Source organism: Paramisgurnus dabryanus, chromosome 17, assembly GCF_030506205.2.
Source record: "Paramisgurnus dabryanus chromosome 17, PD_genome_1.1, whole genome shotgun sequence".
NCBI lineage: Eukaryota > Metazoa > Chordata > Actinopteri > Cypriniformes > Cobitidae > Paramisgurnus > Paramisgurnus dabryanus.
The window spans coordinates 13,376,963-13,399,649 of NC_133353.1; the positions used below are offsets into that span (position 1 = coordinate 13,376,963).

Consider the following 22,687-nt stretch of genomic DNA (forward strand, 5'->3'; position numbering starts at 1 on the left):
AATATTCAAGTGTTTATTTTTCTTCTCTATCACTTAATACCAGTTGCACAGTTATGTAAATAAACCACAGCAAAGTAAACACAAAAATTGTCAGAGGTAAAATGAAAAGAATAGCCAAAACATTATTAAACCTGTCACACAACCCCTTGTAAACGCACCTGATAAAAGCTTTTTTCAAAAGCAAATGAACAGCACTGTGCTCACCTTACCCCCCTATAGGCCAGTGTTTCTCAACCAGTAGGCAGGGGGTCTTAACAAATTTGCAATGGGACCATAAGACCTGTAAATAAATTAAAATGAAAAAAAAAAAAAACGAAATTGTGTTACTTATGTTTAGTTATATATATTTATTACAATTATACATCCTTTATATTACGCCATGTCTACAATATTTTACTGGGTAGAAATTTTGACTGGTGGGGACTTCAAAAAAAAAAAAAATGGGAGGGGGCTTTATCTAAGATGTAGTAGGTTATGCACAGTTAGCTGTTAACAACCCCCCCCCTCCTGAAAGGGATGGGTGAGTGTAAAAACCCGGTAAACATCTGACCAATGATGACTGCAGAGCTTGAGAAAGATTTGGGAAAGATTGAAGACGCGCTGCCTGCTTGTAGTTTCCGCCCTGTGATGCAGAAGCATGTGCGTCCAGCACACTGCACACGAAAACTGTTGTTTTGGACCTCGTGTACTTTAGATGCTCCAGTCCACTGAGAAATGCATTTCATGGTACGTCTGTTTCTACATCGCTCAGTCATGAACTTTCAATGTTTTTTGTTTAGATAAACCGACTGACTCTATGCAACAGTTCCGAGTACACTTATTTAATTGGTCAAGCAAATGATGCACTTTACATTACGTTTTCCTGTGTTATATAACTTTCTCATTTCTCTTGTTATTTTTACACATTTCTTCTATTTGTCCTGTAAGGTTTTCGTGTTAAGCGGCATAAATTTGCATAAATAAATGTTTATAAATAATAAATAAATTTGAATAAATTTGAATTTTTTTATTAAACACGAAAATCGCCATGATTTTATTTTAGTAACCATTGTTTTATTGTGCTATTTGTAGTAAATCTGTGCCCACGTGAAAACTACACAGGATTTAGATGTATTATATTAAACTGTAGTAACATGTCAATAGTGTTTTTAACATTACCATAGTATAGTAAATATTAAAGTATAACGTTACTTTGCTACATTTTATTAATTCACTATAGTGCATACTACAAAATAATGCATCAACAAAGTGTAAAAAATCTATGTAAGTGATCTGTAGTAAGTGCTAAAATATACTACAGTACAGAATACTTTTCATGTGGGCTGTCCGAATCTGCAAAAAAACAGCTTACTACTCTTTTACTATAATAAAACCATTGATAATTTTCCTAAGGATTGAGGTAAAGCATATTCCCAAAGTCCCACCTGCTTTTCAGTCTTCTTTATATACTTTCATAACCGTGTAGATATCCCTTTGTGTTTATCGTTTAGTCAGATATCTTTTATTGTTAATAATTAATTTGTTATTGTAAGTTATGTAAACACCAGGACCCCATAAGAGGGAATTTTGTGATCATTCATTTAAGGAAAGGCATTATTTCTGTGTTAGTAATGTGTTAATGTGTATTAATGTGAGCTTGTGTATGATTTGCATGTAAATCCACCCCCTGTCAACAAACTTACCTCAGCCCATTCAAGAGATGATGCCTCAGCCAAGCAACCTGCTAGGCCTTCAGTTTGAAGATTGAAAGTCACCGCATCTATGAAGTAAAGAAATTCACGTCTGACTGTGGTCTGGCTTCTTGGACGTAGATTTGAGGTGAGCCCAGGACAAATCCATCATAAAGTTGAATCTATGGTTGGCCAACTTGTACAATAATTTCCCAAAAACATTTTCCTAATGAAGTAATTTTTGGCCCCTTTATGTGACACCCAAACAAACACTCAGATACTTGCAGAGTGTGACTGCAGCAGGCCCGCTTGTGCAATTCTGCTATCGTGTCTTTGTGCTGACAAAACAACAGGCCTTTTCTAAACCTGTGATGAGACAAATGAAGGGTCTCTCTCTCTCTCTCTCTCTCTCTCTCTTTCTCTCTCTCATACACATACACAGAGACAGAAAGAGAGAGAGAGAGAGAGAGAGAGAGAGAGAGAGAGAGAGAGAGAGAGAGAGAGAGACAGTCATTCTTTTCAGATCCATCTGGAGTGGTAAATAATGCCTGTTACATGTTATCCAAACATTTCCCCATGTTTATGTTAACAGGTTGTTTATCCTGTGAGACAATATGTTGTTATCATAATAACATTTCCTACCCGACATATACGTTTTTCAGACATAGGCTGCTACTTGCTTTTAAATTTTCTCTGATTTCATGGCATTTTAAATATATATAAAAAGTACCAGTTTTTTCTGAAAACTAAAGGCTGTGATGTGTGAGGGAGAGAAGGACCAGAGGACAGAAAGGATGTCTTGTAAAAGTCTAGAGAAGAGTGAACAAATCGAACGGTCATCGGATGCTCCGGATGGTGGATGGGGTTGGATGATCGTGGCTGGTTGTTTCCTTACCACCGTTTGCACACGTGGGGTCACTAGGTCAGTTTTATGACTACTTCAGGACAAAGCTGTATTTTTCTGGCTTACCTGTACAATAATTTCTGTGGTATCATACTAATGTGTGAGATATTTTCAGTGCAGTGGATCATTTGAGAAACTCAACCAGAAGGAATTTGACAGTCTTGTTTTGTTTTAAAGCTTATCTACACAAAACTAAAATAGTCAAAAAGCGTATACAAAATCAAACAGGGCTCCTTGACACTTCATCTCACAAATCTATAATTTTTTTGCTGATTGCAGGTGTGTGTCAATCTTCTTTGTGGAATTCCAGACATATTTTTCCAAAGATTATTCTGCAACTGCATGGATCCACTCGCTGTTGGATTGCACTACAATGTTGTGTGGTAAGAACCGTGTAAAATCATAAAGTGTTGGGATGCCTTTAAATAGTGAATCTGGAACTCTGGGGTCTGAACCGAATCACTCTATTGATTTGCAAACAACTTTGATGTCAGAAAGTTAGTGCCGATAGGTTCATAGTACATAGTCCACTCTGTACCACATTTAACGTGCAGCCAATGAGAAAAAAATGTTCCCACAAACACTTTATTGTCACAGTAAGTTCAATTGTTATCATATACACTGGGAAGATCCCTTTAAAAAGTTATTAATATGCATACCATTTAGGTACAGATATGTACATACCTTTGCAATACTAATATGTACAGTAATAGGTACAAGCTGACCCAGTGACAGCTTTGTACCTTTTTTCTAAGAGCGAAGGGATGATTAACAAAGTCACATATATCAGAAGGGTTTAATTTGTGATTAATATCTGAATTATCATTTTCCTCTGTCTCTCTCTAGCTCCATTGGGTAGTTATATAGGGAACCGCCTCTCCTCTCGTGTAGCTATCATAATTGGTGGGTTACTTTCCTCTACTGGCCTGCTGCTCAGTTCACTGGCCACCAGCCTGGAGTTTCTATACCTCACACTTGGTGTTCTTACAGGTCAGAAACTGTTGACACATACACATAAACCTATGCATTCTCAACACTGTTGCATACATTTATTTAAAGGAGAACACCACCTTTTTAAAATATTTTACTATGTTCTTACCTCAACTTAGACGAATAAATACATACCTATCCTTATTCAATGCGTGCACTTAATCTTTGTACAGCATGTTGTGAATGTGTTAGCATTTAGCCTAGCCCTATTCATTCCTTAGGATCCAAACAGGGATGAATTTAGAAGCCACCAAACACTTCCATGTTTTCCCTATTTAAAGACTGTTACATGAGTAGTTGCACGAGTAAGTATGGTGGCACAAAATAAAATGTGGCAAATTTTTAAGAGGGTAAAAAATTAGAACTATAATGTATGACGGAAGAGCACTTTGACCTCGGGCGCAGTAATACTGATGGAAGTTTGAACAAGAGGGGAGGAGTCAGAAGTGATGATGTTACTGCGCTGTGAGCTCGAAAGTGCTGCAAACTAAGTGCTCTTCCGCCATACAATATAGTTATCATGTTTTATCTGCTTAAAGGTGCAGTGTGTAAATTTTTGCGCCATCTAGTGATGAGGTTGCCGTTGCAACCAACGGCTCAGTTCACTGCTCACCCCTCGCTTTTCAAACGCATAGAGAAGCTACGTTTAGCTGCTACCGGACAGACACGTCATCGTCGGAGACAAATTAGTAAAAAAAGTTTATCTGTTAAGGGCTTCTGTAGAAACATGGCACAAAATGGCAACTTCCATGTAAGGGGACCCTCGGTGTATGTAGACATCTTATTCTAAGATAATAAACACATAACGGTGCATTATGAAAGGTCTTAATATACCACTGATCATATAGTTTTGTATAATATTTAGCATTTATGTCAAGAGATCCTTCTAAAAATTACACACTGCACCTTTAAAAAATCACCACGTTTTATTTTGTGCCACAATTCTTACTTGTGTAACTACTCAAGAAACAGTCTTTAAACATGGAAGTGTTTGGTGGCTTCTAAATTCATCCCTGTTTGGATCCTAAGGAATGAATGGGGCTAGGCTAAATGCTAACACATTCACAACGCGCTGTACAAAGATTAAATGCACACAATGAAAAAAAATAGGTATGTATTTATTCCTCTAAGTTGAGGTAAGAACATAATAAAATATTGAAAAATAGTGGTGTTTTCCTTTAAATTAAATCTGCGTACATTACATAATATTGACCATCTAAAGTTGTTACTCATGCAGTCTATGTGTTTATTAGCATGAAACCGGGGATGCTAATTCTCCTGATTTCCTGCATAGGTGTCGGATTTGCTCTCAGCTACACACCTGCAATCGCCATGGTGGGTTCCTACTTCAGTGAGAGAAAAGCATTGGCCTATGGAATCTCCATGTCAGGAAGCGGCATCGGAACTTTTATCCTGGCACCTGTCGTGCAACTCCTCATTGAGCACTTCACCTGGAGGGGGGCGCTGCTTATCCTGGGGGGTCTGGTGTCCCACCTGTGTGTCTGTGGAGCCCTCATGAGACCTCTGGGGAGGAGGCAGAAGATGGATTTGGAGGGCAGCAAAAATGGCGATTTTTTGGACGTAAACCTAGCAGAACTCAAAATGGAATTGAGTGCACAGGATATTATGCGTTCGGTAGAAAAATCAGAGAAGGAAAAATTGATCAATCGGCAGAGAGGTGGAGAAAAACAGATGGTGGTGGATAAATCCAAGTCCTTTGATACAGAACAAACACACTCCAGTGAAGAGCTGAAACATGAACTGGAGCGCTCGGAATGCTCCGTAAACACAAGCATGAATGAATTGAACAAAGACTCAAACACAAACCTCACAGTCCGAGCTTTACTACAATCAGGTGACTCGCGTTCGGGCGACTGGAAGAATGTAACAATCCCAGAATCAAAGTCTCAATCAGTAGTCAAAACTAACCACACCACTCTGGCACAACCAAAAACGCTGGATGGGTCCAGGGACACTTTATGTGCTGACATAAGGAATGCAGCTTTTAGGGAAACTTCTTTCCTGTTGATACCAGACTTCCTGCTGCTGCTGGTATCCTTATTGTTCCTTGCGTACGGTTGCAGTGTGCCATTTGTTTATCTAGTGCCGTATTCCCTGGGTGCAGGCGTCAGCCCTCAGCAAGCACCATTGCTTATGTCTATACTTGGAGTTTCAGGAATTGTGGGTACTATAACTTTCGGCTGGATTGCGGACAGGAAGTAAGCACAAGTTTGTTGTAAAACCAAGTGTGCGCACTAATTGTTAAAAGGTTTATAATTGTTGTAGTTATAACCCAGATTTTTGCTGTCTTGTGTGTTCAGGTGTTTGAGGTCGTATAGGATGGTGAGCTACATGTTTGCCGTAGGGTCAGAAGGGCTCAGTTGTCTCTTTCTGCCTCTGCTGAGAAGTTTTGCCCTGCTGGTGCCATTTTCTCTTTTCTATGGCTACTTTGATGGAGCTTATGTTGCACTGATCCCCGTAGTGACTTCTGACACTGTTAGCCCCGCCCACCTAACCTCAGCACTGGGAGTTGTTTACTTTCTCCACGCCATCCCCTACCTGATCAGTCCACCTATTGGAGGTAATCCGTTACCCTATTTTACTTACTCACTATATTTTATGTGGCCAACACACACAAATATACACAAAACCAACTTGCTCTTATTACACATATAAGGATGCTTAATTAGTTGTAAATGCTCGCAGCATATTGAACTAAATCTGAATTTTCAATGAGAGCTTTCTATCTCTTCCTCAGGTTGGTTAGTGGATCAGACAGGGTCCTACACTACTACATTCTTTCTCAGTGGAGTCTCTTTGATCTGCAGTGCTGTGATTCTTGCGGCTGTCAGATTGATCCTTCATTGCAGTAGAGGGCGCTCTTACCTACACTAATCCTAAACAGGATACATAAGTGATTTGCAAAAAACAAAAACATTCACTTGGACAAGGACGTTTAGAGGAGTGTCACCACTGGAGTTAAATGTTTTATTATGGGGTGCCGTTTGTAAATTAAGGCATAGTGTTTTATCCAGCACAGTTTTAGCACATTTAGCATCAAAACATGTAAAAAAGGCGCGCCGCAATTTTGAAGGATCTCTTTTTTACTAATTTACTGACAAATTTGTGTAAAATGACAATATATTTTCTGGGATAAGATTTTATTGAAGGGAAAAATATGAAGTGAAATGTTAAATGTAAATGCTTAATATAAATGTAAATGTTAGCACACACACACACACACACATACATTTATAACAAACTAACATTTAAATGTAAATATAAATGTGTGTATACATATATATATATATATAGTCTTAACATTTATATTTATATTTTCATTCATATATATTTAAAAACAAATGTTAGTTTGTTATAAGTGTGTGCGTGTGCGTGCGTGCGTTAACATTTATATTTATACTTAACATTTCAATTTAACATCTACATTTATATTTAACATTTCACTTCATGTTTTTCCCTTGGACAAAATCTTATCATAGAAAATATATTGTCATTTTACACCAATTTGTCTGTAAATTTGTGCAAAATAGATACTTTAAAATTGTGGCGTTGCTGTTTTACATGTTTTGACGCTAAATGTGCTAAGCTGTGCTGGATAAAACAATATGCCTTAATTTACAAATGGCACCCTGTATTTTATTGCCAAAATACAATATATACACCAGCTTTTACCAGCAGTCATTATGGACTAATTTATGGACCATTTATTGTAAACATGGATCACAGTGAAAAGTAATTAAAGGCATTTTAAATAAGAAGGGAAACAAATCTTTATTTTTTATTTTTAGAAAACATCTTACGGTTGTTCAGTTTGGAACAATACAATAAAGTGTCCTTGTATTTGTATCGTTTGCATTTACCTTAGATAAAGTAGGAGCAGAAAATTATTTCCAATGCACTCATACTTGTAACAGCTGTAATATGTGTTATTATTACACATTAAAAACAGTGGTTTAAAAGCAATTGTGCAAGTAGTAAATCTACTCAAGACATATAATTCGGCTCCTAGCGTAAATCATAAATGCATATATAAATATGGAAGTGGAATCAGTCCCATTTTACTAAAATGCAAAGCAAGGCAAAATAACAAAGCCTAAATGCAACAAATGTACTTTCACACATTCCCAACACTTAAAATAAACTTGGATTAGTTAGATGTTGAATTTACTTTTGTGTAAAAAACGTGTTTGATGAATTTTAAAGGCACTTAATGGTAGCGAGAACCCTAGAAAAAATTCATGGGGCCCAGAGCAATATTGTAAGTGTGGGCCCCAGCCCCATCCATACAAACAGCATACACACATCAGTGTTAAAATAAGTACATGTCAAGCATCCTTACAGTACTATTTATTCCAAAATGTTCTTTGATATTTTTAAGTATTTTTTGGAAGGGCTTTCTTGCCTTTATTACCTAGGACAGTAAAGAGTTGAAAGGAAAGCAGAGGGTGAGAGAAAGACCTGGGTCAGACTCAAAAGTCCCTGAGAGCCAACAACTCTTTCGTGTCTGGCACATGTGCATAGCCCACTGCTCTACAGCTCAAGAAAACATTCACAAATTTTCATTTTTTTTGTCAACAAATGGATTATCCGTGTTATTGATATTCTATATATACACTTCTCTACCTAGGCACATATGATATGAGGACGCTTCTAGCACACTATGTTACCTTATCTTATTTTTCATCTGTATTAGATAATAGAGCTGGGTATCGATTCAGATGTTCCAGATCGATTCGATATCTATTCACAGGCTATCGGATCGATTCTCCTTTCGATTCCGATTCTTGGATCGATTTTTATGCTCGATTCTCGATGTGACTCAATGAATATAGATTTAATACAAATACTATATTTATAAAAAAGAACAGTGAACATAAGTTTACAAGGGTAATTAAAGGGATAGTTTGGCCAAAAATGATATTAAACCCATGATTTACTCACCCCCAAGCTGTCCGAGTTGCATATGTCCATCGTTTTTCAGACAAACACATTTTCGGATATTTTAGAAAATGTTTTAGATCTTTCAGTTGATTAAATGTAATGTTACGGGGTCCACGACCTTCAAGTCCAAAAAAAGTGCGTCCATCCTTCACAAAATAAATCCAAACGGCTCCAGGATGATAAACAAAGGTCTTCTGAGGGTAATCCGCGCAGTGTTGTTGTAGAAATATCCATATTTAAGACTTTATTAACGTAAATAACTACCTTCCGGTAGCGCCGCCATCTTAGACTCCTCTGTATTCAGGAGAGAGTATTAGCGTAGTGTACGCATTTTTCTTAGTGACGTATGACAAATTCGGAGGGCGGGGGCACAGAGCAGCAGCAGAGTAGCCTCCGTAGGCTGCGTAAGCTCTCATCCTGAATGCGGACGCGACTAAGATGGCGGTGCTACCGGAAGGTAGTTAACATTACATTTAATCAACTGAAAGTTCTAAAACATTTTCTAAAATATCCGAAAATGTGTTTGTCTGAAAAACGATGGACATATGCAACTCGGACAGCTTGGGGGTAAGTAGATCATGGGTTTAATATCATTTTTGGCTGAACTATCCCTTTAATCAAAAGAAATTAATAGCCACAAACCTGTATATTAAACTCTTTTATTTTAGGTACACTTGGGTACATTAAAACAGAACCCATCTCTAATTTTCAAATGCATACAATTATGTTAAATACAATACAATTCTGATGCAAGATGAAAAATGTATGCTGAAAAAAGTCATTCCTTGATCAAACAGGATCAAGTTATTTCATTTTTTTCAAAATTGTGGCCTTTGAGAATCGATTTTGAATCGACCAGGTTAAAAAAAAAATATTAATCGAAAAAACTATTTTTTTGCCCAGTCCTATTAGATAATCCAGTAAAGATCAACATGAAACAACAGAAGAGAACAGGACTCAAGCCAGACTTTGAAATCCGGCTATCCAAGCACTGCTGTGTCACATGTCAAAGAGCTGCCCACAAGACTATACTGTAGCTCTGACAGATTGATCTTATTTTAAAGTATACTGTTTTCGTTTACAGTCTTTAACTTAGCTGTAGCCTCGTCTCTCTTGACGATTTTCCTTATCTGATCTGCCGTTGTTTTATGCCCCTGTTCCTGAAGTGTTTTGAGAAGGGTTGGGTAGGCTTTGCTCAAACCCTGAAACTCATACCAGTCCTGCAGAAGTCTGTAGGTCTGTTCCTTCACATCTTTTGGGTGGTTTTCCTGATGTTGTTCAATGTCGACGGGAGGCATGCCAGTGCGCCGGGCAACCCTTCTCATCATTGCTGGTTTCATAATTGAAGCAATATCTTCGATGTAAGGATTCAGGTCAACATCTGTACGTAAAAGATGAGAACATTAATATAGGCTCCTTTTATTGATAGTATTTAACCTGATGTTATAATATACATACCTATGAGTTCTTCCTAAATGGGAAAAAATGTAGAAAAAAAAAAGAAATGTATCATTACCAGTCTTAAAATTTCTTATATTGTGTATTGAACACAGTTCATCTGTACAAGAGTGCAACATAAGAACATGATAAATTACCGGTGGGACTGTCTTTTCCTCTGTTTTGTCCTTAAAACAAATCTTTTTTCTCCATAGAACAAACACTATCAAAGCCACGACCAAAAGTGCCACTAAAACACCAATAACAGCCCCTGAAACACATAAGCAACCATAGTTATTTGTCTATCACCAATCTCTGTACTCTATTTATTTTAATATTGCATAAGCATTAGAGTATATATTTAGTAACTAATAATACTGTATGTATACACACAACAGCACTCAAGACAGTGCATTTTACTGCAATCTAATATAAACAGGCTCTTGGCTGTGCTTGTAGATTGTACCAATAATTTTGCCATTAGAATCAACAGCATCGTTGCACACGGTATTGTTGGTAGAAGTGCAATGTATTTTTACTCCTCTTTCCTCACACCTGTAAATAAGAGGCAAACAGAAAAAATACTTAAGATCTCTTCGAAACCCGGTCTGCAAACATTTGGTTCTCATTGCACACCCTATTTCTGACTGGAAGACCCTTCAGCAGAGTCTTTATTCTGTGTCAGTCTTTATTCTAAGCTTATGCAGTTAACGCTTATCTCTGTCATAACTTAACTCATAGACACAGATGCATATATTTACATTTGCGCGTTTAATCTAACAATGCTATACATTTTATCAGTTTACATTATGACGAGTGTCCAGTGAAAAATATGTTTTGCCTGACAACTTACGTGTCACAAGGTTGACACACCCTGCATAGGTCACCTTTGTCACAGTAGTGACCCTCCATACACCCACAGACAGTGTTGTAAGAGGGCGAACATTTTTCTTTTGTCTCCATTCCAGCTGTTGAAGTAAAGCACAAGCAGAGAACGCAAAAATGTAAATATCTGCATATCAATCCTACTTTGGAAAGGTATTAGCTCACATTTACATTATAACGTCTATTTATAGCTGGCAAATAATCAGGTTAAAAGGACAATACAAGCACCTTTGACCTACCATTAGGATCACAGATTTTACAGCCGTGACAACTGGATTCACTGTTTGGTTGTGTCGTAAAGGAGTTAGGCCCACATGGTTCGCAATTTGTTACAACTTTGTCGGTACAGTTATTGAAGTCTTTGGCACTGAAACCTGAAACACAAACACACATACACCCCTTAGGAAAAATGACAGAGCAGTGTAAAGCACACTGTCACTAGACTGTGGATAAGTGGCAACATGGTTCTATGGTTAAACTACATGCTGGTGCCTGTAGTGAGATATTAATTCTGGTTACTCTGGTTTTACTAAATTTCACTGCCAAACTGTGGTTGCTGTAGTAAACCATGGTTCATTTTGTTTTAGCAAATCTTTTAAAAACCTGGTTGCATTTAATTGATTTAAATTCACTAAAATTTTATTAAATAGCAATTAATTACTTAAATAATGATCATAGCACATTTTAACACACATAACACACTTCCCATTATTTAAAGGGATAGTTCACCCAAAAATGAAAATTCATGAAAATAATTTTCTCATCCTCGTGTTGTTCTAAACCTGTATGCGTTTCTTTTTTCTGATGAACACAAAATAAGATATTTCGATAAATGATGGTAAGCACACAGCTGATTGTAACCATTGACTTCCGCTGTAGGAAAAACAAATACGATGGAAATTAATGGGTACCGTCAACTGTGTGCTTACCATCATTTATCAAAATATCTTCTTCATCATTTATAACAATACCTCCATAATATTTGTTTTTCTACTATGGAAGTCAATGGTTATAATCAGCTGTGTGCAAAATCTGATATTCGCCCTGTGTTATTCTGTCATCCTTCCCCTTTTTTTCCAAACCGTGACAAACACCACTCTCCCTTCTCTGCAGAATGCAATAAATCTGCTCAACAACTCACAGCGCACAATTTCACGCATTGTAAATAGGGATCGACCGATATGGATTTTTCAGCGCCAATGCCGATACCAATTGTTTTTCATCAGCCTTAGCCGATGACCGATACAGGCTGCCGATATTTGAAGCCAATACTGCTTTTGCTCACTCAGTTTACATAAAAAAAATGACACGATGATGCCAAATGTTACAAGTCTCAATTTTAAAAAAGTAACATGTATAGAACTAAAAAAAAAAACTATATTTAACAAATAGTAAAAACAGGTGAGGGTGCTATGGAACCATCTTTTGATGTTGTCATGGAAAGGTTGGTTGTTTTTAGTCACATGACCTGCAATCGCTTGCGGCTTTCAGCATTCTGTCTGTAAATAATGGCGAAAAAAATCGGTGAACACGGCAGCCACTTATCGGCCGATGCAGATACACATAAAACTCGCAAATATCGGCCGGCCGATATATCGGTCTATCACTAATTGTAAACATGAGGGTGTTGCTTTGAATACACACGGAAACCTGGTTTTCCTACTTAAACTTCGTGAACAAAAACAAAATAATAATTTACGTGTGGGGCACTCGAGCGAAGGAAAAATGCCGGCTGTTGCTTGTTCTCACAAGACAGCATTAAGCTTTTGTCATGCTAACACATTGACCACAGGGGATCTTATGAAAAACTTTCCATTATTTTACTCGAAAATAAAAAAATTATTTATTGCGTTTTGCGAAAAAAAGTGTTTTTATAACAAATATTTGAAAATAAAAATATGGATTAGAATGTTTTATGTACTTTTACCCTAAAGATGCTATGTGAAAGTTTGTAACAGAAAATAGTGGTTGTCATCTTGTCATTTTCTTGGTATAGAAAACACATTTTTTACCCAAATTAGTCAAAATGGATTTATTGCGTTTTGAAACCGAACTCTTCATATCTTCTTTTGTGTTCATCAAAAAAAAGAAAAAGAAATTCATACAGGTTTTAAGGTTTAGAACAACATGGGGATGAGAGAATAATGACAGAATATTCATTTTTGGGTTAGCTATCTCTTTAATCATGTTGTCAATACTGGAAATTACTGAATCGCAAGTACAGTAACATGACATACCTTATTATAAAATAGATATTTTACCTTATTATAGTTTAAGCTTAATTAATCTGCATATGTTTTAAACACTTAATCTCACCGGAGGGGCAGAGGCAGCAGGTTTTCCCCTTTAGTAGGTAAGTCCCGTACTCACAGTCCTCGCGTCTCCTGCGCATCAGCCTGCACTCGCCCAAATCTTCGACCATCATCTTAAATCAACAATAACTGTGTCAGACAGATATGACATGAAAGCGAGTATCTTTCCAAACCATTTTGGTTAAAGGGATGTTTTATCCAAAACTGAAACTCATTTACTCACCTTCATTTTGTTTTAAACACGAATGAGTTTTTTGTATCTTTTTAAACACAAAATGTCGATAAATAGTAACAAAACATTTGACGATACGTATTGACAGGTTTAAAACAACACGAGGGTGAGTAAATGATGACAGAATTGACACTTTTTGTTGTAAACATCACCACTAAAGTGAAATCGAAAGTGAAACCGCTTTCGAATGCATTATTTTAACGAAATAAATATTCATTTAATGTTTTGCAACTTTTCAGAATTTGTCATTATAAAACAAGACATCTTTACACAAAGACTTATGACCAAATCCATAAAAGAGTTTTCCAGTCTGTATTTTCGTTTCTTTGTCATTCACATGTTATGGTCATGGTCGAATTGATTTTTAATTTTAACTTAAGTAATAGTTTTCTACATACAAGTCGGTAATGTTTTACGGATTTACTTACCAGACAGCATAAACTAACGGCGAGTCTGTAAACATTCATGTTTCAGGAGTAGGCACCTTGGTTGGCACTCCGAGCACATACAGTTACAGTAATGAAAACGGAAAGGGAGTAGGAAGTGATGTGCTTCTCAAAAACATTTGAAGAAGCCGTGACACCAGTTAAATTCCTTTAGGGAGCGCTAGTCAGCTTACAGTAGACAGACACAAATACTGATTTGAAATATTTTATTAGCTAATTGTAACAAAATCAAATATGACATAAAAAGACAGCGGAGTGATAAGTTAGATAAGCATTTTAGTACTCGACCAGGGGTGTATTCCAGAAAGCGGAGTTAACTTACCATTAGCGAAACTCTGAACTTTCGGTTGATTAACCTAAAACCTGCTTACCATGATCATGTCGGTTCTGGGGGTTACCTGATAAGAGTTCATTCAACCAATCTTCTACTGTAACTTAAGAGTTAATGCGCGCACACTGCTTTACACCTAGGTGACCAAAGTACACATTTTTTGGTAATGGAATTCCCTTTTGTGAAGGCCTGTCTAATCTAACTATAAATAAGAAAATGCCGTTAATAAAACGAGTCACACGATGACTTATTGACCTTTCACCGGACAATCTCTTCCGGGACGGTCCCTCGCTCACTCACGCATGCAGCGCGAGCGCGCTCACGCCTATACAGAAGGATCCCCCTCGAGTACATTGACCGAAATGCATGCTTAACGTTAACTAACTTATATTATTTTACAAGAACGACGCGAGTTGCTGTGTGTAAGCTCTCTAGAACGTTAGATGCAAGTAACGTTAGCAGCGCAGCTAAACGTATACACACAACATACAATCAATCATAAAAAATGATGCATACATGTTCACTTACTTCGTTTTTTGGGGGGGATTCAAAGGATTGGAGGGGTCTGGTCTTTGTTTTTTGACTAAAAACTAGTCATACTTTAAATTACTATCATAAAAAAAACGTAAAGTGCCATAAAAATATTTTTCACACCCCTGGTAAACACAGGCAGGCTCATACTGATCTTATAATTCTTTGATAAATCCTCATAAATGTTGTTTTTTTATTATTTAAATCATTAAAAAGAATACATTCAGAACAGGATAAGAATAAAAAATATGACAACCAAAAAATAAGCCTGTAAACCTTATATCATAATGTCAGAATGCAATATACATCATATCAAAACTAGAGAAAAAAAAAAGAATAATTAACAGCCATGTAGCCTAATATAAAATGCACAGTGAAATGATAATTGTTTTTTTTAGAGATACTTTTCACTCTTATTTTCTGTTCATGGTTGTAAAAAGTACCCAAGGTTTTGCCATGGCTGCTGATATCATGCTAAGGGAACCTAAAGGCCATGTGGTCATGTGATTTACAGAAATTGTTTTGATGCTCATCACATGGTTTCCTCACTGCTTGTTTTGTTTAGCTAAAATCTCAAAGTAAAATTAAGTTATATAAATTTTATATTTTTAATCCATGTTTCTTAAATTAAGCAATAAGCCACATATTTAATGAAATATATGTGGTTCCTGCCCAACCTTATAAACCCTATGTCATTTGTCAGGTTATCTGTGGTTGTTTTCTGTAGAAACTGTATGTGTGAAACTGTAGGTCTTTCTCTTTGTTTAGATGTTGCCATAACGTTGCATCATTTATTTTAGGAACCAGCACACAGGAAGGTTACACTTGCGGGAGCACGAGATGGCCATTTCAGATCCCTTTTATGTCTAAACAGTTAGGCTACAGTAAAACCGGGAAGTTTAACTCTGAGATCATGTTCTTACGTAACTGTGCCACTGCCACCACATTCTCTATGACAGATTGACTTTCAGCTATGTGACCCAGTTTCTGTCATTTCCTTATTGGTTGAACCCCTGCTGTGTATTATGGTAAGTTTAATTTCTGCTTTGGTATACTGGCAGATGGCAGCAGAGAACAATACACAGACACATACACAAAGCACAACATGTTTCACTCCTACAGTCATAATACGTTGGTCACATCCACATACAAACATTTACATAAAACCACACATTATATACATTTATGACGTGTTCTGTGTTTCTCTAGAAGGAAAAAGTATGAAAGCAATTACTGTAATCTCTAACACACCCATTCCACCCATACAGAAAAATGTGCACCTCTGTGCAAGGTATGAAGCTGATCACACTCAGAGATTTATCACCACTTTGCATGTAGCAATATGGTAATATAAAAACCACCAGACCAACCTTCATTCTCACCTTAGCAAGTTGTCACGCTCGATTTTCTTTTTGTCCTTCTCTGCTTACATTAGGAACTGTCAGGTAAAGCTGTTTGCTTATGTGACAAGCATTTAAAGTTAGAAAAGGGTAGAAAAGACAAATAAAGAGATAAAAGAGATGGGGTGCAGTACTTGCAGTTAATTTTCATCGGTCCTGCCAATACACTCTAAAAAATATTTAAGTTATCTTCAACCCAGCGCTGGGTCAAAAAGGGACAAATTTAACCTGTTGGGTGTAATTTTACTATTTGTTGTTTAAACCCAAAATCTTGGGTTCTTTTACCCACTGTTCATTTATATAAACAGTTTCTGGGTTAATATAACCCAAAGGTTGTTGCTTTTTGACCGAACACTGGGTTAGAGTGTATATGGGCTATTTGTAAAAGTCCATAAGACAACTTATACCGGTAGGCTTTTTGTGACGGTCCTCAAATAGCTACTAAGCAGTCATTAGACCTTAGTTCTTTCAGTCCCTGTCATTTTTTCTTGTTCAATCTTCATAAAGTTATCTATATATTCTAAAAATGTGTTGGGTTATTTTTTTAAACCTACACACTAAAAATGTTGGGTTATTTTCAACCCAGCATTGAGTTAAAAGCGACTAGCCTAGCCTGCTGGGTTGTAATTTATTTAACCCATGCTGGGTTCTTTTAACACATGCTGGGTTCTTCATTTAACCCTTTGTTGGGTCACATATGAACTTTTTCTGGTTAAATTTCAACGTAGCTGCTGGGTTCGCCCCTTTTTGACTCAATGGTGGGTTGAAAACCACACAATATATTTTTTAGAGTGCAGCATTTGGTCAAAAAAGGTCGATTTAAATTAAACCAAACAGCTGAGTTTTAATCCAACAGCCATGTGTTGTCATCGGTTTGTGGATGCTGTGTTGTTTCAACCCAAAATACATATCATTGGGTCACATATAAACATTTTCTGGGCTAAATTAAAGTTGCAATCTGTAACTTTTTTTTTTCAGTTCAAAATTCACATAAATCAGTTACTAAATATAAAAAAATGAGTATTTAAAACCGTCTCTGTACCTTGACCCAATTCAAAATGGTAGCTTAGTTAAAAGTTTGAAAAGAGTAATTTATCTTTGCGTGATGACGTCCCGTCTGTAAACAAAGAAATAGGAGCCGGCCGCTTCATCGCATGTGCTCGAATGAGAGTGTGTAGCTTGTTGCTTTTAAAAATCTGTTGCTTAAGAGTTTTAATATGTCATCTAGATGGCCGCGTTTAATCTGTAAAGTTTTAAAAGACCATCAAGATCATCTGGCGATTGGCATGTAAATATGTCAGTGTATTATGTTCTTAAATCAAGGGAATCATCTGTATAAAAAGTAAAAGCTCAAAATTAAATACTGAACCAGAGACAGCTTTCTCAAAAACAGTATGGTATCTGTTGAAACACTTGCCTTATCATTTAGGCAAAACAAACGTGGCAGATATAGCTTCACTTCAATGTTTACCCCAAACGTGTGGCACATCCACCAGGTAGATGGGTGACAATAGATAACTAACATTATTCCCCAAATAGCAGCAATTTTATATTTCAATCAGAGATGGTGATATAGAGGCCAGAGTTACGGACTGCAGCTTTAACCCAACAGTTGAGTATAGTCATCGGTTTGTGGATACTTTTTGTGGCTTTAAAGGGGTCATATCATGGAAATCTTATTTTTCCATGTTTAAGTGCTATAATTGGGTCCCCAGTGTTTCTATCAAAATGTGAAAAAGAACAAACCAGTAACTTATTTTTGGTAAACCATTCTATGTGAAAAAATAGGTCAAATAGGGTTGATTAGGAGGCCAATGGGCTAGTTTGGGCTCTTTTTCGAATGACATCCAGGGATTTTTAACGACCACAGAGAGCCGAAAGACGGTAGTTTTTGACAGGATAGTGGCCTGAGTGGGTCCTAACTCCCCAATATAGTGACAGGTGACACTATATTGGGGAGTTAGGACCCACTCAGGCCACAGGGTGAGCACCCCCTAACACCTCCACCAGCAGCAACCTGGCTTTCCCAGGAGGTCTCCCATCCAAGTACTGACCAGGCTCAGCCCTGCTTAGCTTCAGTGGGCAAGCTGTCTTGGGCTACAGGGTGATATGACTGCTGGCATTCACACCAGCCGCGGTAGAGGTGGCTATTTGCGCGTATTTGGACGCGTGAACATTTAAGTTTACTCGCTTTATTTGCGTGTGAAATTCTAGTCATTCGAGACATTCACACGGAAATTCAAGTCATGGGAGGGGCTTCTGCGACTCTGCTAAAACTCTGCTCGCTTCCTGTAATCACGTCACTACTACAGCAAGGATTGGTTAACACGCCACGGAAATCCGCCGAAGTTCAGATTTTTCAACTTACGCGTTTCCCGCGGCAATGCTCAATTTGCACGGAACGTGCCATCCGCGCCGCAGGATGCCTAATCGCGTCTTTGTATTGACTTCCTATTGACAACACTGCCATTTAGTGCAGAGATCAGATAATTTGCATTTAAAAGGACACACCCCAAAACGGCACAACAAAGTGCCAATTTTAACATGTTATAATAAATTCTAGATGCTTTTTTGAGGTAAAACTTTAAATATGTATTTTGGGGACCCCAAATATTTATTTGATATTTTATTTTATCTTTAAAAAGTCTTGTAGATATGTCCCCTTTAAAAATTAAAGTTGGGAATGAATGTGTGTGCATTCAATAAGGCTGTTATCATCCCTCTGTGTTTGTGATTACGTATTAGAAAATCTATGTGTGTTTGGATGATAATGTGTTAATGTGTCATGCCAACAAAGACCGAGAAGATTTCCAGAGAGGTTTTCATAATCTGAGGTCAGCTCAAATCCATTTTAAACCTCTATGATTGCCTTTGTCTGTATATGAGATGTATGACAGTAAGCCAGGTTCACAGAGAGGACACACTCGTCAGTGCTGATATGAGAAGCGTTGGTGCCTGTTATCCGAACCCTGTATTAATTTGGCTGTGACGAATGTTAGCACGGTCTAGCATGGCTGATCGTTTCGGGGGAAAAACACGGCATATTCCTCTAATCCTTTCCCCTTGGGATTCTGTCTAATAAACCGCTCTTTAAAATGAGAGCGTATACGCTTTCAGAATACCAATGTCCATACATTACCAGTTCTTGTCAATCAGTGTCTGACTTTTTTTCACACATGCACAAATGGGCCTTTTGCTAACTGGTAGAAATTTAACAGAAACAAATAGGTTATTCTTTCAGAGACTTGGACATAACTACAATTTCTCATCCTATTTCATTCAATAAAAGTCTTAAAGGGGACATATAAAAATCTGACTTTTTCCAAGTTTAAGTGCTATAATTGGGTCCCTAGTGCTTTTATCAACCTCGAAAATGTGAAAAAGAACAACCCAATAACTTAGTTTTGCCAGTCTCTGCAAGCATGTGAAAAAATAGTTCATTTGAAATTTGGCTCCTCTTGTGATGTCAGAAGGGGATCTAATTATAATAAAAGGACAGATCTGAAAGCTAACTCAGGTCATTGGGTTAATCCTGAAATGAGCCTCAACTTGAAATGTATTTCTGTACTATTTATTAAAATGCCACAGCTATACTTGTAAGAATTTACAACACCCCCATATTTCTTACTGTATAGCAAAAGATATTGCAGAACTTGCAACCCATGGCTAATCCCCACTTCCGGTCTGGGACTAATCCAAACATAGCACATCTGTGCACCAAAATTAAGTTTATAACCAGAATAGTTTTGTACTGCCCAACCGTGTAGTTGAGATTTAGTCAATACTTTTCAATATGAGAAATATCAATTCAGTAATGAGATAATGTAATAACAAAGCCATATCACTTTCCAAACTTAAATCAAATAGCTAAGAAAAAGCCTTTTTAAAACAAGGAAGTCCTCAAAATGTGCACAAGAGCCTCAGACAGTGCACAATGGTTTCCAGACTGTCATTGCATTGCATCAGCAGGAAGTTTTAAGATATGAACTGGAGGCGTATATATTCATGGTGACTGAACCTCTTCCTGATGAAATAGAAACTGTGCTTGCCGACAGAGGAGGACAAGCACCTCATTGGTCATTCAGGCTTCGTTTCTATGGCTCCCCGATGGGCAACCAATTACAGTGAAGCAGAACAGTTCCAGTCTCCATCATTAGTGGGTGTAAGTTTAGTTTGATGTTTTTATCAACACCAAGGGAGACGTTTGACAGACTATGAAAAGATCATGAGGGGCAAAAAAAGAGCAAAATGAAAAGGAAGCGAGCGAGAGAGGGGTTATATATCAGTCTTTGTTATGGGATTAATTTTCGTCTCTGTGTCTACTCTCTATAATCTTGTGACTGGAGGAAACCACATACATAAAGAAACTGCATTACGGCTGGACAATTATATGCACTATACTCCAGTTATATTTAAATGTCAAACCCTAAATAGCTCCAAACAAACTGGTTTAGATCTAAAGAAGTGTGCCTAAAGCCAGCATGGGCCTACAAGGGGCGATTTCCCAGACCAGGTTTAGATTAAGTCAGGACCAGGCTTAAGCTATAAAAGGATATTTGAGTAGGTTTTTACAAATATACCTTACAAAAACGTGACTGGTTTTGTACATCTTAAGACAAAACTATGGCAATGATGCACATTAAGATGTCAGTATAAGCTGTTTTCAGTTAGGACAGCTGAAACAAGCATTTTAGTCTTGGACTACACTTAAACCCTGGAAACAACCCCTGCATCATGCATATGTCAATCTAAAAATATACATTTAAAATTGTATTCCTTAATCCCAACATTACATTTGACAGCATAACCAGCATTCAATAACTAGCTTTGTAAAAAAATAAATTATGGAAAAAACTTTTACCAAGGTCTAGATTTTTACACAACATTTTTTCAACCTCCTGGCCAACTGGTTACAAACTTTTTCCACTGTTGGAATAAATTCAACATGTTGGTTTCTTAGCTTGGTGATGCAAGAGCTGGCGATAACATGATTTACTTTTTTTACTAAATTAAAAGTCATTTTTATTTACTTCCCAAATATTTGCACACCAGGCCCACTAAACAACAGTAATGATGGCAACTTACAAGCAGAGTTGGACAGTACAAGTACAATTTTAGTTACGTTTTCCAAGCATCTGTACCTTATCAGTGAATGTCTTGGGAAAACATTTACTTTTTCTAAAGCATAGAATCATAGTTTATTTATTTATTATGCATATTAAAATATGTTCTTTTAAATACATAAAACTTGTATGCCATCGTTCTTTTACCGAATAGGAATACATGAAGAATGTATTACAGGGGAAATATCATGAAAATCTGACTTTTTCCATGTTTAAGTGCTATTATTGGGTCTCCAGTGCTTCTATCAACCTAGAAAATATGAAATAGATCAACCCAGTAACTTAGTTTTGGTAAACTTTTCTATTCAAACATGTGAAAAAATAGGTCATTGAAATGTGACTCCCCTTGTGATGTCAGAAGGGTATCTTATTATAATAATACCACTATCCAACCATCAAACATGTTTTTCCATTTCCATTTAAAAGAGACACACCCAAAAACGGCACATTTTTGCTCACACTTACAAAGGGGTGGGGATGTGACGATTACCGGTTTCACGATTATCGTTTAAAATTTTATTATAATTACAACCGTGTTTGAAAACCCACGGTAAATCCTGTCCGGCCAGAATCAGTTTGACGCAAGCACACAAGAAGGCATTTAAGGGATAATGTGTTGTATTCATTCATGGTAAACTTATTAGACAGATTAATTTTTTTTACCACAGAAATAATTTCAGGGACATGAAATATTAAATTGTGATTTTCAAAAATAAAACTTGCTCAAATGTTTTCAGTGTGTGTATCAGGTCTTTTTGAACATTTCCATCTATAATCATGATATGAAATTTTCATACTGTCCCATCCCTACAAAGTGGCAATTTCAATATGCTATAATTAATTATCTATAAGGTATTTTAAACTAGAAATTCTTATACATACTCTAGGGCAGTGGTTCTCAATCCTTTTCTGTATGCGGCCCCCCGGTGCATTCCTTCGCGGCCCCCCCAAAGTAAATTTATGACAAAAAACTGTTCTAAAATTTTACATTTTAATTAAACAAAACATTAAGTTATACAAAGTAGTGCTGTTGGTTAGTAGCCTTATTTTCTTTTAGGTTTAATTACACAGAATTCATGATAAATTAATGTATTTTATCAAATGTCATAAAACTGGGGCCCCCTGGCACCATCTCGTGGCCCCGGCCCCCAGTTTGAGATCCACTGCTCTAGGGTCACCAAAAATGTATTTTACATCTTTAAAAAGTCTTGTGAAATGTCCCCTTTAAGAAAAAAATAAAAATATTTCACTACTGTCCACCTTTGCTTACAAGCAACCAATCATGTCATGACATATAACCATGCCATTTGCTGAGAAATCCAGTTTGCAATCATGCTGTGGAAATGCAACTATAATTGGTTAATAATATGCTCAGAAATCTGTGCAAAAGTGCTTGCTGACTTAAGAAATGTTTAACCATGTGGATGCCCTCGCATGAACTGGAAAAAAAACCCATCACAATAC

At 36.9% G+C, this 22,687-nt stretch overlaps 2 protein-coding genes across 4 annotated transcripts; one reads left to right on the forward strand and one right to left on the reverse strand.

Annotated features, from left to right (window-relative positions):
- Nucleotides 1-1,687: 1,687 nt before the first annotated feature.
- Nucleotides 1,688-6,614, forward strand: slc16a12a (solute carrier family 16 member 12a). Of its 2 annotated transcripts, none has more exons than XM_065255230.2 (7): nucleotides 1,688-1,818; nucleotides 2,423-2,592; nucleotides 2,854-2,957; nucleotides 3,421-3,564; nucleotides 4,859-5,783; nucleotides 5,886-6,145; nucleotides 6,323-6,614. In XM_065255230.2, the coding sequence occupies exons 2-7, from the start codon at nucleotides 2,429-2,431 to the stop codon at nucleotides 6,457-6,459; spliced, it is 1,734 nt and encodes a 577-aa protein (XP_065111302.1). In that variant the 5' UTR covers nucleotides 1,688-1,818; nucleotides 2,423-2,428; the 3' UTR covers nucleotides 6,460-6,614. The 2 variants fall into 2 exon arrangements, with proteins under 2 accessions (XP_065111302.1, XP_065111303.1); XM_065255231.2 differs by having other exon boundaries at nucleotides 1,701-1,818; nucleotides 2,404-2,592.
- A 2,502-nt stretch (nucleotides 6,615-9,116) lies between these two features.
- On the reverse strand, nucleotides 9,117-14,428 carry fas (Fas cell surface death receptor). Of its 2 annotated transcripts, XM_065255229.2 has the most exons (9): nucleotides 14,161-14,428; nucleotides 13,821-14,006; nucleotides 13,165-13,273; nucleotides 11,088-11,222; nucleotides 10,817-10,931; nucleotides 10,430-10,518; nucleotides 10,122-10,234; nucleotides 9,985-9,997; nucleotides 9,117-9,907 (listed from the first exon to the last, which is right to left on the reverse strand). In XM_065255229.2, the coding sequence occupies exons 2-9, from the start codon at nucleotides 13,857-13,859 to the stop codon at nucleotides 9,585-9,587; spliced, it is 936 nt and encodes a 311-aa protein (XP_065111301.1). In that variant the 5' UTR covers nucleotides 13,860-14,006; nucleotides 14,161-14,428; the 3' UTR covers nucleotides 9,117-9,584. The 2 variants fall into 2 exon arrangements, with proteins under 2 accessions (XP_065111301.1, XP_065111300.1); XM_065255228.2 differs by having other exon boundaries at nucleotides 13,821-14,428.
- Nucleotides 14,429-22,687: the final 8,259 nt, after the last annotated feature.